Raw genomic sequence first — 14,258 nt, 5'->3', positions numbered from 1 at the left:
ATATACATAGTGCAAACCATATCTGTAAGACAAAGGAGACTTTTGGTTACATCCTTTGATCAAATAATGCCAAGCCTGCTAACCAACGTCAAGGTAAATCTCAATAGCAGGTCCCTATACTAAATGCATACAAACGTTCTGTGAAATATACCCGGAACGGGGTAATATACTAAGCATACACTTATGCAACTTAGTGCTATTAAAAACTGTTATATACCAGTGAAGCTACTTACATGTAAGCAAGTAGAATGACAAGTGAATTTACAGGGACCTTACTGGGAGATTATATACCTTGAAAAAGGAGGGACTGGCCTTCCACAAGCTGCTCAATAAGCAGTTGCAGGTGGATTGGCTAAATACATTATTTACACCCTAAAAGTGGTGCACATTTGGATACAATGTACTGTTCAGTGACTGATGCTCATAGTACTTTAATAAAATGCAACAAAAAGTAGCCACAATATATCTAGACTCTTGCTTGATCTGACATGTTCATCTGTCCCGTTGCCAATTCTTAGCACATAGTAAAAAACAAAAACAAAGCCTATGTACATATGTACTTTTTTTCTGTTAGCACAGAAGGGATTCAATCATACTCAATAATTTGTATACTATAGTATACATGTTATAGTAGGAGATGCTAAACAGCAAATGTTGCATTACAAAATGTTCCCCTAATCTTAATCTAGAAACAGCGGGAATAGATTTCGGCTCCTGTATGAATGTATTAAGAAATTGTTACCTTGTTCTTAACGTGTCTGCTGATTTTACTATATCCATAGGTAAGTAGCACACAGTATCCTACACTGGGTAGGTACAGGACTCTTTCAGCAACAGCAAATCCTACTCGGAAGAACAGGTTACTTGCAGGCAGGAAAGGAATGATAAGAAATCCTAACCCCAAGGTGAGGACTCTGTGAAAATAAAACACACAAAAGATGTGAAAATGTGCTAGAACATGCTTATCATTTGTTTAAGGAGGAACCCAAATATTATTGTTCTATATTGTGTTGCAGTAGCAAAGAAAATAAATAAATAAATAAATGCATTACGTATAATGCACATCACATCAACAAACGGATAAAAAGTGGATCATTATCGGAGAAAAATAAAAAATAAATCATAGAATAGACATGCTACGAACAGAGGCACAACACAAAATCTGTTAATAGGTTACAATAAGGATATGTTATTCTTTTGTTTATGGAGCAGTGAACAAATGACTTTCAAAACTCATGAAGATTTGAAATGTTGTCCCAACGTAGCTACAGTACCTTGTATGGAACACCTAAATGTCCTCTGAGATATAGATCTCACCTCCCAGCCCACAGGTTCAGCAAAGACACTGAACAGATTATAATGCATTACAGACCATTCTGGTAGTTCCAATGATCGTGCGCCTATCACACATTCAAATATTGCTAATAGCAACCTAAATCAAATAAATACTACTGTGCAAGTCTCGAAAATAACCGTGACTAAAAACACACATATTACAGCAGAATATGCTTGCAGACAAAAACTTGAAATTCCTGAAAACCCGCTAAATATATTTTGAAAACGCTCAGCAAGGTAGAGAATTAAAATAAGGGAGAGAGCGAGTTAAAAAAAAAAAAATTATAAAAAAAAAAAAAAGTTACACGCGTGTGTGATCGTTCTCGAAATATAGTTCCTGTACACTTCCAGTACAGCTATTCTCAGCTCACAATATAGCTTTGTTAGGGTATCTTTTATTTCTTTTACCAAAGATTAACTACAGTACGTCTTTTTTATTGCCATATGGATTGTAAAACGGTGAGCAAAACATAACAAACCCACTATTTCTCACCACAAAGAACTTCTTACCACCCACAGAGCCAAGATCGCAAAATTACCCATCTGGAAGAAATATAAAGCTTTCATCCATGTCTCCTTACTACCATTTTGTTTGCCAGAAAAGCAGAGAAAAACGGAGCACAGCCAAAATTCACACACAAATGTCAGGATCCTGGGCAACACTAGATATATGTAATTACTTGTACAGCTCACAAAAAGGTAGACAAACGCACCTACGCGTTTCTTGCAGGACGCACTTTATCAAGGTGTGGAAGGTATATGTATACCACTAGGCATACAGATGTACTGTACATGATTGCACTGCTTAAGAATTAACATTGCTTTGGAATGTTTTGCACGCAGCCCTACCTGCAAAGTGATCAGTAATATCATGCTTTATATACCGTATTTCCTCGAGTCTAAGACGCACTTTTTTTCCATTTTTCACGTGGCTGAAATAGGGACTGCGTCCTAGAATCGATGTATTGAAAAAACCACACCAAAAAAACAGCCAGGGGGCGCTGCAGAAGCCACAGCCGCTTTCAGCGTTTGCCCTGCGTTTCTGCCACCCGCCCCCACACAGAAGGAGCAGTGTGTCCTGCTGTATGCCCCGCGACTCGCCACCAAACCCCCCCCTCCCTCCAAGTGCCGGTCCCCAAAGGAGCAGTGTATATTCGGCTGCATGCCCCGTGCTTCCCCCCCCCCCTTGCTGGAATTACCGCCCCCACACAGGAGAGATTGACTCAGCAGTGTGTGGCTGCATGCCCCAAAAGCCCTCTGTCTGCCTCTGCTACTCACAGCTGTGCTGCCGGCACCACAGGCCTCCCCTCCCCCTTGCTCCAAGTGCCCTGCCCCAAAGGAGCAGTGTATGTTCGGCTGCATGCACCACAAGCCCCCCTCCTCCCCCGCTCTGCTCGTTGGAAGTGCGGTCCCGACATATGAGAGATTCATTCAGCAGTGTGTGGCTGCTGCATGCCCCACGTTCCCTCTGTCTGCCTCTGCTATTCAGAGCTGTGCTGCCGGCATCCCAAGCCACCCCACCCTGTGTCTGTCTCTGTCTCTGTGTGTTTTTCTCTCTCTGTGTGTGTGTATGTGTCTGTCTCTGTGTGTCTGTGACCTCTCTCTCTCTCTCTCTCTCTCTCTCTCTCTCTCTCTCTCTCTCTCTCTCTCTCTCTCTCTCTCTCTCTCTCTCTCTCTCTCTCTCTCTCTCTCTCTCTCTCTCTCTCTCTCTCTCTCAAAAAAAATAAAAATTCTGCACATTTTATATAGTGGGATTTTTTTTTTTCCCCAATTTTTTTTTTTAAACGTATATATTTTTTATTTTTTCAGAAAACATAATAACATATAAAGGGGGGAAGGGAGTGGGGGGGGAGGGGGGTACAGAAAATAAAAGGGTTATGGGGTGGGGGGGGGGGGGGGGGTAGGGCAGTGGGGTAGCATCCATCACTGGCTTCATGCAGGAAGCAAACATTCTATGATACTTGTCACATCCTATGCTAGGTCTAGGTCTACCTAACCTTTAGTAGTTATTACTGGTTTCCTTACTATTTTATGGTTCCTATTGGGTTCTTCCATATGTAGGTCTCCCAGGGGTCCCATATCGTCAGGAAGGAGTTGTGTCTGTCGTGTATTAGGCTTGTAAGTCTCTCCATCGTCATTATGTAGTTTATTTTGTGCAAATTTTTTTTATTAAATCAAGGGTGCGTCTTAGAATCGATGGCGTCTTAGAATCGAGGAAATAGGGTATATTAAAATTGCATTAGTGTATAACATATTGCAGACCCCTCATCCTTACACTCACCTTCTTTTTTGGCCATCATCAGAGCATAAAGCCTGGTAAATTAAGCCAAACAGGCAGAACCAAAGTGCTGCTAGTGCAATTATCCTGCAGTCACTGAGCGATTCAATAAGAGGTATGCAGCCCATTGACCAATCAAAGCACAGCCACCAGGGGCACAGAAGCAACCATCCATTCAAGGAATAGTAGTAATTGTAGTTTATTACCTGCCATTGAAAGAAAAAACAAAAACAATTTCTAAAAGGGCATATCACATGTCAAATACATCAGGGGTGATAAACTCCAGTCCTGAAGCCCCCCCCCCCACCCCTGAAAACCTGACCTGTTGGAATGTGCAGTTCCCGATGCACGCTTATTTTTTGTTAAGTATTTCTTTAGCATGCTATATAATAGGGCATCCGTTTTTACTTGTCTAGTTCTTCCTTGCTCATTAATTGTAACTGGGTTTATTCCCGTCAATAGCTTAGCATAAGACAGTTTATCTGATAACTCTTTTTGACGTCTGCATGGAAATCAACTCAGTGCTGCCTGCTGCGGTGCAGCAAATGAGAATAAACAGCATTGGTTGCCATGTGAACAAAGCATGCTTTTGGCATTAATATACAAATAAATATATATATATATATTTTAAAAAAAAATCAGCTTTAATCCCAGCTGTGGCCTATTATTTATTTTTTATTGCAGATTGTAGCAGGCACTGACAACCTGGGATATAACAGTGTGTCTGCCAGAGAATTCGCTGCTTGTCACCACTTTAAACACAGCAAGCTATTTTCAATAGCCCAACGCATTTTAATCCAGCTAAAACTGGAACTAATACTCACTTTTTTAACATAGAATCTCTCAAAAAGCAAAAAAAAGTTAGGTTTTTATTAAAACAATAAAGCATGGAGATTTGAAAGCATTGAATTTGCATTTATTGAAAACCCTCCTTAATGTCATTTGATGGTAAACTCATTTTATCAGAACCAAAACCATTAGACCCAGTGAGAAAAAAGCAGAGCAGAAAAAAAAGCAAAGTAATAAAAAAAGTATTTCTGCAATATTTTATTGCAATGAAAAAAAGCCCAAAGTTCATAGTGTAGGACGTTTGGTCGCGGCCGTTTTGCCGCGATCAAGTCACCACCGGGGTTTAACCGCCATTCACCTCGCCGAAGGGACATCTTGCCACCACCAAGGTAAGCCCCTAACCTTAGCCCTTATACAAAAACAACCCTTAGCCTAAAACCCTTACTCCGATCACCTTATCCTAAAAACCTTACCCTGGTCCTCTTACCCTAAAAACTCCTTAGCCCATAAACCTTACCCTGGTCCTCTTACCCTAAAAACTCCTCAGCCTATAAACCTTACCCTGGTCCTCTTACCCTAAAAACTCCTTAGCCCATAAACCTTACCCTGGTCCTCTTACCCTAAAAACTCCTTAGCCCATAAACCTTACCCTGGTCCTCTTACCCTAAAAACTCCTCAGCCTATAAACCCGGTTCCCCTTTACCCATAAAACCCTTACCCAGTTCCCCTTTACCCATAAAACCTTACACCGGTCCCCTTAGCCTAGAAACCCCTCAGGCTATAAACCTTACCCCAGTCCACTGACCCTAAAACTCCTAAAGTTAACCCCCAATACTAATAAATGCTAGTGTCCCATTCCGAAAGTTGGTACTGTACTTACTCTCACATGCAGACTGTCAGCAAAGGAGGCTGGATTGTCAACATCAGTAAAAGCAGGCGGCCCCGTGCCCATTATACGCCAGCGTATGTAAAGCACGCACACACCGCCCGATGCCAAAAGACCAATCCTTGCAAAAAGTCCCTTTTTTATGACTGTCATATTCTGGAAAAGAAGAAATGCAAATATGTCAACCTTTTTTATGCTAAATCTGTTACAGCTCCAGAGGGGCGTCACAGAATCCTGGGACATGAGATCCAGAACATCTCCATAAGGAAGTAAAAATACTATGCATGGCACTATACACCAAAATGGCAAATATCCAGTTCCCAGAGATGATCTAATCTTATGATTTACTGGTTATAACTTATTATAAACGGTGTACTAAGGAAACCAAAGATAACAGCTCTTCACTTAGATTGTAAGCTCTTAGGGGCAGGGACTCCTTTTCCAAATGTCTACTTTTATGTATGAAGTGCATTTTCCTATTATATCACGTGTTAGTGCTTTACAGCAGTATGTACATGGATGGCGCTATATAAAGATATACATACATAACCAACAATTAGCTGTGTAACAGTAATGTCCTTATTTGACAATTCATATTTACATGGCAGACTTCAGGACATAAATAGAAGTCAGCTATTGCATATATCAAGGGTGCGCAAAGTGGGGGGCGCGAGATTTGCGGTGGGGTGCGTGGCTATTACAGAAGCCCCGCACTTTCCCCGAAGGCATTTAAAATAAATGCCGGGGATCGCGCGAGGCCTCTGTAACTTTACTTACCTGGCCTTCCAGCGACGTCTCCATGGCAATGGGATGTCACATGACCTCGCAACGTCATTTGACGCCAGAGCCCTGAAGGGGGGTACATGACCCGGAGGGGAGAGGAGACAGGGGGGTGCATGCAAGAAACTCCCCAGGCCTATCATTATATAGCCGTAGACTTTTTTTTTATACCTCATGTTCTATGGTCTTGAAACGGTGACTACTCCTGTGTTCATATGAAATAAGGAATGTTTTTCTACAACATAATGTAAGGTGTAATGTTTCTTCTTACAATACTGTAAGAGCCGTGTGCAGAGGTACGCAATGGAGACCGTTTAAAGTGAAACTAAAATTAAGCTTTATTAACCCTGTCCCTTTAACACAGGAAAACATATGAAAATAAGACAAAAAAAAAACCTATCTCCGCTTTGGTGACTATCTACACATGTAGTTCAGCCCTCTCTAACTGGGTGGTTAGCTAAGCTATTTACTAGCCCAAATATATATATATATATATATGCAGCTATACAACAGTCTCATAAGAAAGTCTTATTTGTGTATTGTAGCTGTAGGGGAAGGCTTCTCTGCTCTCTTGGGTCCGCATCCTTGTGTGCTAAGGCAATGTCAGGATCCAGGTTTAGAATCTTGTCCCCTTTGTCTTGCTGTCAGCGTGCAGTCTCTTTGCAGCTCAAGACATCGGTCCTTCCTTGGTTCAGCCCCCAATTGTGAGCTCAGGATTCCTCCCTTCCTGTCTCTCAGAACAGGCTTTTTCTGCCAGAGTTCTGATTAGGCCGGTTGGGTGATTGATTGCAGGTGTGCAATTAACCAGCATCCTGCTGAATTAGAGTCAAGATTCTTAACAGGGATAAGTTCCTGTTACAAATACATTGAATGCTCTTCATTGCATCCTTATAACCACCCCTTACAAATATGGTGCATGCTACTTCTCAACTTCAAAAGACAATATAATTATATGTGGTTCAATCTGTCTTTCCATGGAAAGATTAAAACCATAGGGCAAGAGAAGAGGTGACGAGGAAATAAAAAGGAGTTCTTTTAAGAAGGACACGACAGACATGACAGCACATTGTGCTAAACGGAAGAGCTCAGCAATCTGCTCTACATTGAGAATCCAAAATGTAACACACCCACCTCAGAAGTTTTGTCTCTGCGGAGTACCTTTTGGATACATTCCAACATGTTTAACTTGCAGATAACAAAACCGTCAAACACAGCACTCAAACCCTAGGAAAGACAATACCATGTTATTGTTCTTATAGTCCAAGAACTTGAGTTGAAGATTGAAATATTTTACAATGTCACACACCTCAAACACAATTTTTTTTTAAATAAAAAAAAGCAGATAAGGACATCTATGGCTTTAATGAACAAGCATTGTACACTGATTTCCCCAGGAGGGTGTCTCAATATTAATACAAGTACAGTATTGTGAATATTTACTGCATATGCATGCGAGAAGGAATTTTTCTAAAGAACAAAAAATTTATTTTTTTGTTTCTTTATAAAATGTATTACTAGTGAACCAGCAGTTTCAACAAAATACCGTATTGTTCCGAATATAGTACGGCCTCGCACATAATACGACCCTAAAGTTTTGAAGGTGCTCTATATGAAAAATAAAAGGTGTTAGGCTGCGCATATAATACGAGTGCAGTTTTCGGAAGGACACTTTTAGGGAAAAGAAAACAGCACTACATTCAGGCCAATACAGTGTATACGTTCATCTTTTGTTTAATTGTTACATTTAATTGCAAGGTTCTCTCTGCTCTGCTCCCTCCCTTTCCTCCTACCATCTTGTGTTTTGTAGTTATGTTGTTAAAAAAGCCATTTATTGCTCCAAAGAGAAATCAAATATTTATTTTCTCTTACCAACACCGTAATCCCTTGCTCCTTGCACAGCATGGCAACCGCACCGAGAAAAACACTTAAAAGTACCCAAAATACAGAAGAACTGCCATCAATGTTGTCTGTTAGGAACAGAAGATATATATATATCATTTTCATCATTAAGGTTGTGATTGATTTATCTATTACAAACCATCTTTATTTTGATTTTAACATTCATTTAACTCTCCTAAAGCTTTCTATGTAAATAGAAAGTTTCTAGATAATACAAATAAGGGAACAAGAAGACTCCCCCTCTGTAAATTCTACAATATTGGTCACTGTACACACCTTTGCAAAACTATCAAAACATTTCAAAATTAGGAAACAGCAAATACATATATTACTTGTGAGCACATTCAGATGTCTCAAACAGATCTGCAACCCTGTCTTTCCCCCATTATCTCCTAGCATACAGTGCGTCCACTGCAGCAAGGGATTCTGGGTGATGACATGCAAATGAGCACATACAATTAGGAAACATGTTACACATGGAATTTAAATGAATTGAACAAAATGTCCGGCTCCACTCAATGTCTCTAATGCTATAAAAGGGAGGGGTGCATCTAACGGAGAATTAGAAAGTGAACAGCACAAGAACAGAGCCCAATGTAGAGTAGTGCACTAGAAAGAGGGCCTCCTCATATTAGACTCAAAATAATAAAATGTTATTGCATATCAAACAACTCAATGTAAAAACACGATAAAAAAAAAAAAACACGAAGCAGATGCGGACCCTGTATTCTGTGGTGTAGAGTAAGCCTGCGTAGTCTCTCAATGGTATGACAAGCGCAGTTTAAACGCACAAACGCACAAAATAAGGCAACACTTCTCAGGCTTCTGTGAGTGATGAACAGCAAACAGTATACACCTCAGATTACTGTTGGCCGACAACTTGAAAACACCTGTGTGATCTTCTCTGACATGGGTTAACAAATATGAGTATATCTGTGAATGTTTATTTCAGAATGGGAAAACAGTGAGGTGCACTTGTCATAACTGTACTGACAGAACAGATCTCACAATATGGTGTCTCTATGCAGTGCCACAAGCGACTTCTTTCTTACACTGGTGGTTATTATACAATACATTCTTTACAACAACAAAAAAGTAATAACTGCATATTGAAGAAAAATAGAAATGTGACATGTTCAAAAATATAAGTCAGGCTACTGTAGAGTGTTATATACTGTATAGAATTTTAACAAAACTCCCCCACTGATTTTGGTCTCAGTATTTAATTAAGGAGAGAAAATAAACAGCCTCAATTAAATGTGTTAGGGCAGTAAATGTAATTATTGATAGATACTGCTATGAGATTTGCGAGTTCAAGTAGTGCAGGGATGTAACTTGTAACTGGGTAGCTGGACACACCAGTATTTTGTTTTAAACAAGTTTATGAATTAAATGAAGCCTCCATCTAATAATAATAAAGTGGATTTTACTATAATTCCTTTTTTAAACCAAGTTTGCTGCAGGGGGGTAATCCCTTCCATTGGACAAACGTGATTGTTTTTTTTAATATGTGAAATTGTATAGAAACTGAGACATTAATAGTCTATAGTAGATAGGGGAGAGAACACTTGCAGAAGAGAGTTGGGATGTTTTAAAAGTGTGTGTACAATATGGAGGAGTGTCTTTGTTCAAAAAAGAAAAAGATACAAACTGCATTTCCTTTTGCATTTATGATAAAGGATAAAAGGTATAGTCCCACCTACAAACAAAGTTCTTATTTCAGTAGTTGATGCTTTGAATTAAAAAAGCCAAGTTCTAATTAAAAAAAAAACAAAAAAAAAACCAAGCAAACAAAAAAAACAACAACTTTTAAAAAAAAATAAGATTTACTGTAATTTAGAATGGAAACTCTGAGCAATGAGTTATTCTTTATCTTGATTTCCTCAGGGAACAAAATAATTCAATGTATGCACGTCTGCTCCATATTATAGAATGAGCTACACAAAAACAAAAGGCAGAACGTAAGGGAACTAAAACATTTTGGGCACCACTACATAAAAAGACATTATGGAACGAGAGAGTGTGCAGACAATAGCCACCAAATTAATAAAGGGGATGGATAATCTAACTTAATTTATGAGGAGAGGCTAGCTAAATTAGATTTGTTTACATTACAAAAGAGGCGTCATGATAACCATATACAAAAATATTTGGGTACAGTACAATGAGCTTTCAAAAGAACTATACTGTACATTCCAAGGGCTGTACAAATGATATGGGGTCTTACTTAAGGTTGGAGAAAAGGAGATTTCACCAGCAACAAAAGGAAAGGGTTCTTTACAGTAAGGGCAGTTAAAATGTGGAATTCATTACCCATGGAAACTGTGATGGCAGATACAATAGATATCTTCAAAAAAAGGTTGGACATCTTTTAGAAAGGAAAAGGTATACAGGGATAACAAATAAGTAAACATGGGAAGGATGTTTATCCAGGGAGATATCTGTCATTATTTGGAGTCAGGAAGTAATTTTATTTTCCCCTTATGTTTTTTGTTGCCTTCTCTGGATCAAAATACTGTAAATACAAATATATGATAAAGTATCTGTCATATAAATTTAGCGTAGGTTGAACTTGATGGACATACGTCTGTTTCCAACCTCATCTACTATGCAACTAGACTCTTGTCGCTGTTGTCTGCGCTTATAGTGACGGCGACAAAGCGACAGTGCTACCAAAAATTTCGTAATCACTGATATTTGATTTTTTCGGTGACGATCTCCCCTTGCGGCCAATCAGGAGCTTCTCCAGCCCGCTGCCCTCCCCCTTTTCTGAAGTCACTGGCCTTGTAACCAGCAAAGTCGCCTACATTTGAAATTTAACTTTTGCAATGGCGACGGCGATGTCATTGGTCGCGTCATCGTCACTATAAGCGCGGCCTTAACTTGTTATTTTCCAAACATTTCCAAGTCAACTTTAAGAATAATTTAATTTTTTGATTAATTGAGATTATATATAATATATATATATATATATATATATATAATATCAAACACACAATAAAGGGTGTCACTCATACTATATATATACAAACAAAGGCTAGAAAAACCTGTTCCAAAAACATAATAATAATAATAACATCATTAATTCAAACTAGAACGAAAAATAATATAAATAAGCTAATGGATAAAATTAATATATGAACACACAAAAGACAAAAGACTAACAAGATCCCCAAGATAGCACTCAAATAAACCTACTTATCAATAAAACATGCAACAAAACAAGGTACAATAGTCAATATAGAAAAATGGAAAATGGTTTTAATTAAATGCAGAAGATCACACTAACATTAAAACATACAAACACTGATAACAGCAAATCTCAATAATTAGCAAGGAAACAATTGCATACAAGTATACAAAACATCTGTAAACAAATGACTAAAGCTCCACTAATAGGTTTATTATCTTGGTCTATCTATAAACAATAACTAAAATAGTTAAAGAAAAATTGGAAGGTACAAATAATGTCTCAAGGCAGAAAACTCCCTAAATTCCTCTATCAACTAAGAGCTTAGAAAATAATAATCTAAACTTAACAGAAATATACTGTATATAACAAAGGGAGAGAGGATATAATAGAATAAACTTATATGTCCTAAAAAATACACACATGAAAAAATGTGACCAGGGAAGAGAGAGGGGAGAAAAAAGAATGCAAAAAAATTTTATGCCCAATACAAAACAGTCAGATGTAAAAGAAAAATTATCTTAAATAGTACAAAATGTATACATACTGTAGGTGCCTGAAAACATCCATGTGTATGGCACTGGGGGATACAAAAAATGCTGCTCCCATGCAAAAGCTAGACAAATACCAGCAAGTGCCACAAAACAGAAGGATAAACCAGTCCTGATAGTAAAAAAGCCCCTGTTTAAAGGCAAAGAAATAACCAGCTCAGAATGATGAAGGTCAGTCCATATAGAGCCAGAGTAGAGCAACAGTCCTTCACATAACTTTGCATTATATAACAACCACAGGGGGTGCACCAAATAATTCACTTCTTGCTAAATAAATAATGAAGGAGAGCTGCCACCAGGAACACTCATTTTCTGACGTCACTGGCCTTGTAACCAGTGAAGTCGCCTACATTTTAAATGTAACTTTCGCAATGGCGACGTCATCGGTAGCGTCGTCATCGGTAGCGTCGTCATCACTATAAGCGCGGCCTTAGCTTGTTATTTACAAACATTTCCAAGTCAACTTTAAGAATTATTATTTAGTTTTTTAATAATACACACCACACACACACACACACACACACACACACACACACACACACACACACACACACACACACACGTTAACTTCTTGCATAACTACTACCATCAATTCAGTTTGTCCTAAATGGGACTGTACATCTAACAAGATTTTGAACCAGATCTTCTTTCTCCATTCCTACATTCCTGCTCTGGCTTCCAAAGTTGCTCCAGAATAAATAATTTATAAACTTTAGTTGGAACTCAATGCAGCTGCAACAGCAAATTGATCATTTGCCTCATCGTGTTTTCTTTACAAACCAGTGTTGATTTAATAGCATATACTTAAGTCACTTTAACATTAACATAAAAGAAAAAAAGTATTTCTAAAGTAGATGCACAAAAGATCAGAATGACTAATATGAATGCTTTCAGTGCTTTTAGCAGTGGTGGTCACCGACTACTGTATGTCCTCATCTCACAGTAGGCATTTCTCTATGAAATACGAGGGGCCAATAAGTTACATATAAACAATGATATTTGCAGACGTTTTTCCTATTATTATTATCATCATTTATTTATAAAACGCGACAACATATTGGGTAGCACAATACAATGTACTAGTACTTTTGTGCCTTAAAAAGATTTTGTAAACATAGTTTTGAGAGGAGATATTTGGTGCTCAATCCCTTACATTGCAGAGGGGATAGAATTCCTCAGATTGAAAGGACAGTTCACTTACTGAATTTGTGTTTAGTTCAATAGACATACTGATTTGTATCCCCCTTCTAAAGCTCAACACAGCACCACTTGTGATTTGAAAGATACACATCAAACTGCATGATTGAAATAATCCACTGATTGTTACCGATTATAAGAGCAAACCAGAGCATAGATTCTGAGAGAATGTGGAAATTGTACATGGGTAGGAAAGTAGCCCTCTACCACACTATTCAGCAGATACCAGGAGCAAATGCAGTTTACACAATGAACAGTTTAATTACAAAATGTAACATTAATACTTACTTCCTGGAAGTGCTTTGCAGTAGCCAAGAAATGATAGCACAACAAATAATGTACAGAGCAGGTCTGCTCGACCAACAACCCCTGCAACCTTCAAATAAAAAACAGGAGAGAAATTCAAGTACTGTACATACAATATAACATAGCTTACTCTAGTAGCCTAACCTGTACAACAAGGCAATACATTATTAACTACTGTTACAATAATTATTAGGTTTGGTCAGTGATGTATTTCTGTGTTACAATTTATATCAGTTTAAAGCCATACATTCTAGCGTCCATAACAGATCCACTGACAACACATATCGCACCCATGTGTGGCACGCAGCACAACCAGAGCATAACAAGATTATAATATTACATATTAAAATAAATGTGTGTATATATGTATTATATACACCCATTTTTTTTTTTTTTTACATACATACACAGTAACAAAGGATGTAAAAGCACAACATTGATTATGTAGGGTAAATACTGTCCAAAAAGGACAAAAAGGGGACAGGTACTCCAAAATGCAAAAACAAAGGGTAATTTAAGAACTCAACATTTCAGTTCACCTATCACATATCACCTCAACGCAAGGTGGGACCTGGGTCCCAGTGGTGGGACTCAGCTGGAACCTGTAACTAGAATTTCACACGTTTATTTATTTATAAAAATATTTAATAGGAAGTAATACATTCAAGACATTGCGTGGGAGAGCAGGGCTTCTGCTAGGGGGCAGGGCAGCTTGATCCACCCTGATTGGCTGCATTACACAGCAGCAGCCAATCAGGAGGTGGTGGTAGTATCCTGGGGGTGGGGCCAAAGAGTGGAGGAAAAGCATGGAGCAGAGATGTGAGGCTGTGTCCTGCCTGTGTCCTGCCTGTGTCCTGCCTGTGTCCTGCCTCTGCCCTGTGTGTATTTGTTCTGTTGTGTGTGTGGGTGTATTTGTTCTGGTGTGTGTGTGTGTGTGTGTGTGTGTGTGTGTGTGTGTGTGTGTGTGTCAAGCTGTCCTGTGGGGGTGAGAATGACAGGAAGGTGGATGAGGGAGGATGAAGGGGGGGGGTGAGAGAGGATGAAGGG

General features: G+C 38.7%; 1 protein-coding gene across 1 annotated transcript in view; it reads right to left on the bottom strand.

Moving 5' to 3' along the window:
- TMTC4 (transmembrane O-mannosyltransferase targeting cadherins 4) overlaps positions 1-14,258 on the bottom strand; it is a 57,280-nt gene that overhangs the window by 22,941 nt on the left and 20,081 nt on the right. Inside the window, 6 exon segments of the mRNA XM_075590768.1 lie at positions 743-914; positions 3,617-3,819; positions 5,283-5,444; positions 7,200-7,292; positions 7,938-8,035; positions 13,194-13,281. Coding sequence (XP_075446883.1) covers positions 743-914; positions 3,617-3,819; positions 5,283-5,444; positions 7,200-7,292; positions 7,938-8,035; positions 13,194-13,281 — 816 coding nt within the window.

This window comes from Ascaphus truei, chromosome 3 (assembly GCF_040206685.1).
Source record: "Ascaphus truei isolate aAscTru1 chromosome 3, aAscTru1.hap1, whole genome shotgun sequence".
NCBI lineage: Eukaryota > Metazoa > Chordata > Amphibia > Anura > Ascaphidae > Ascaphus > Ascaphus truei.
The sequence above is the reverse complement of the archived record's forward strand: the minus strand, read 5'-3'. Positions and strand labels throughout refer to the sequence as shown.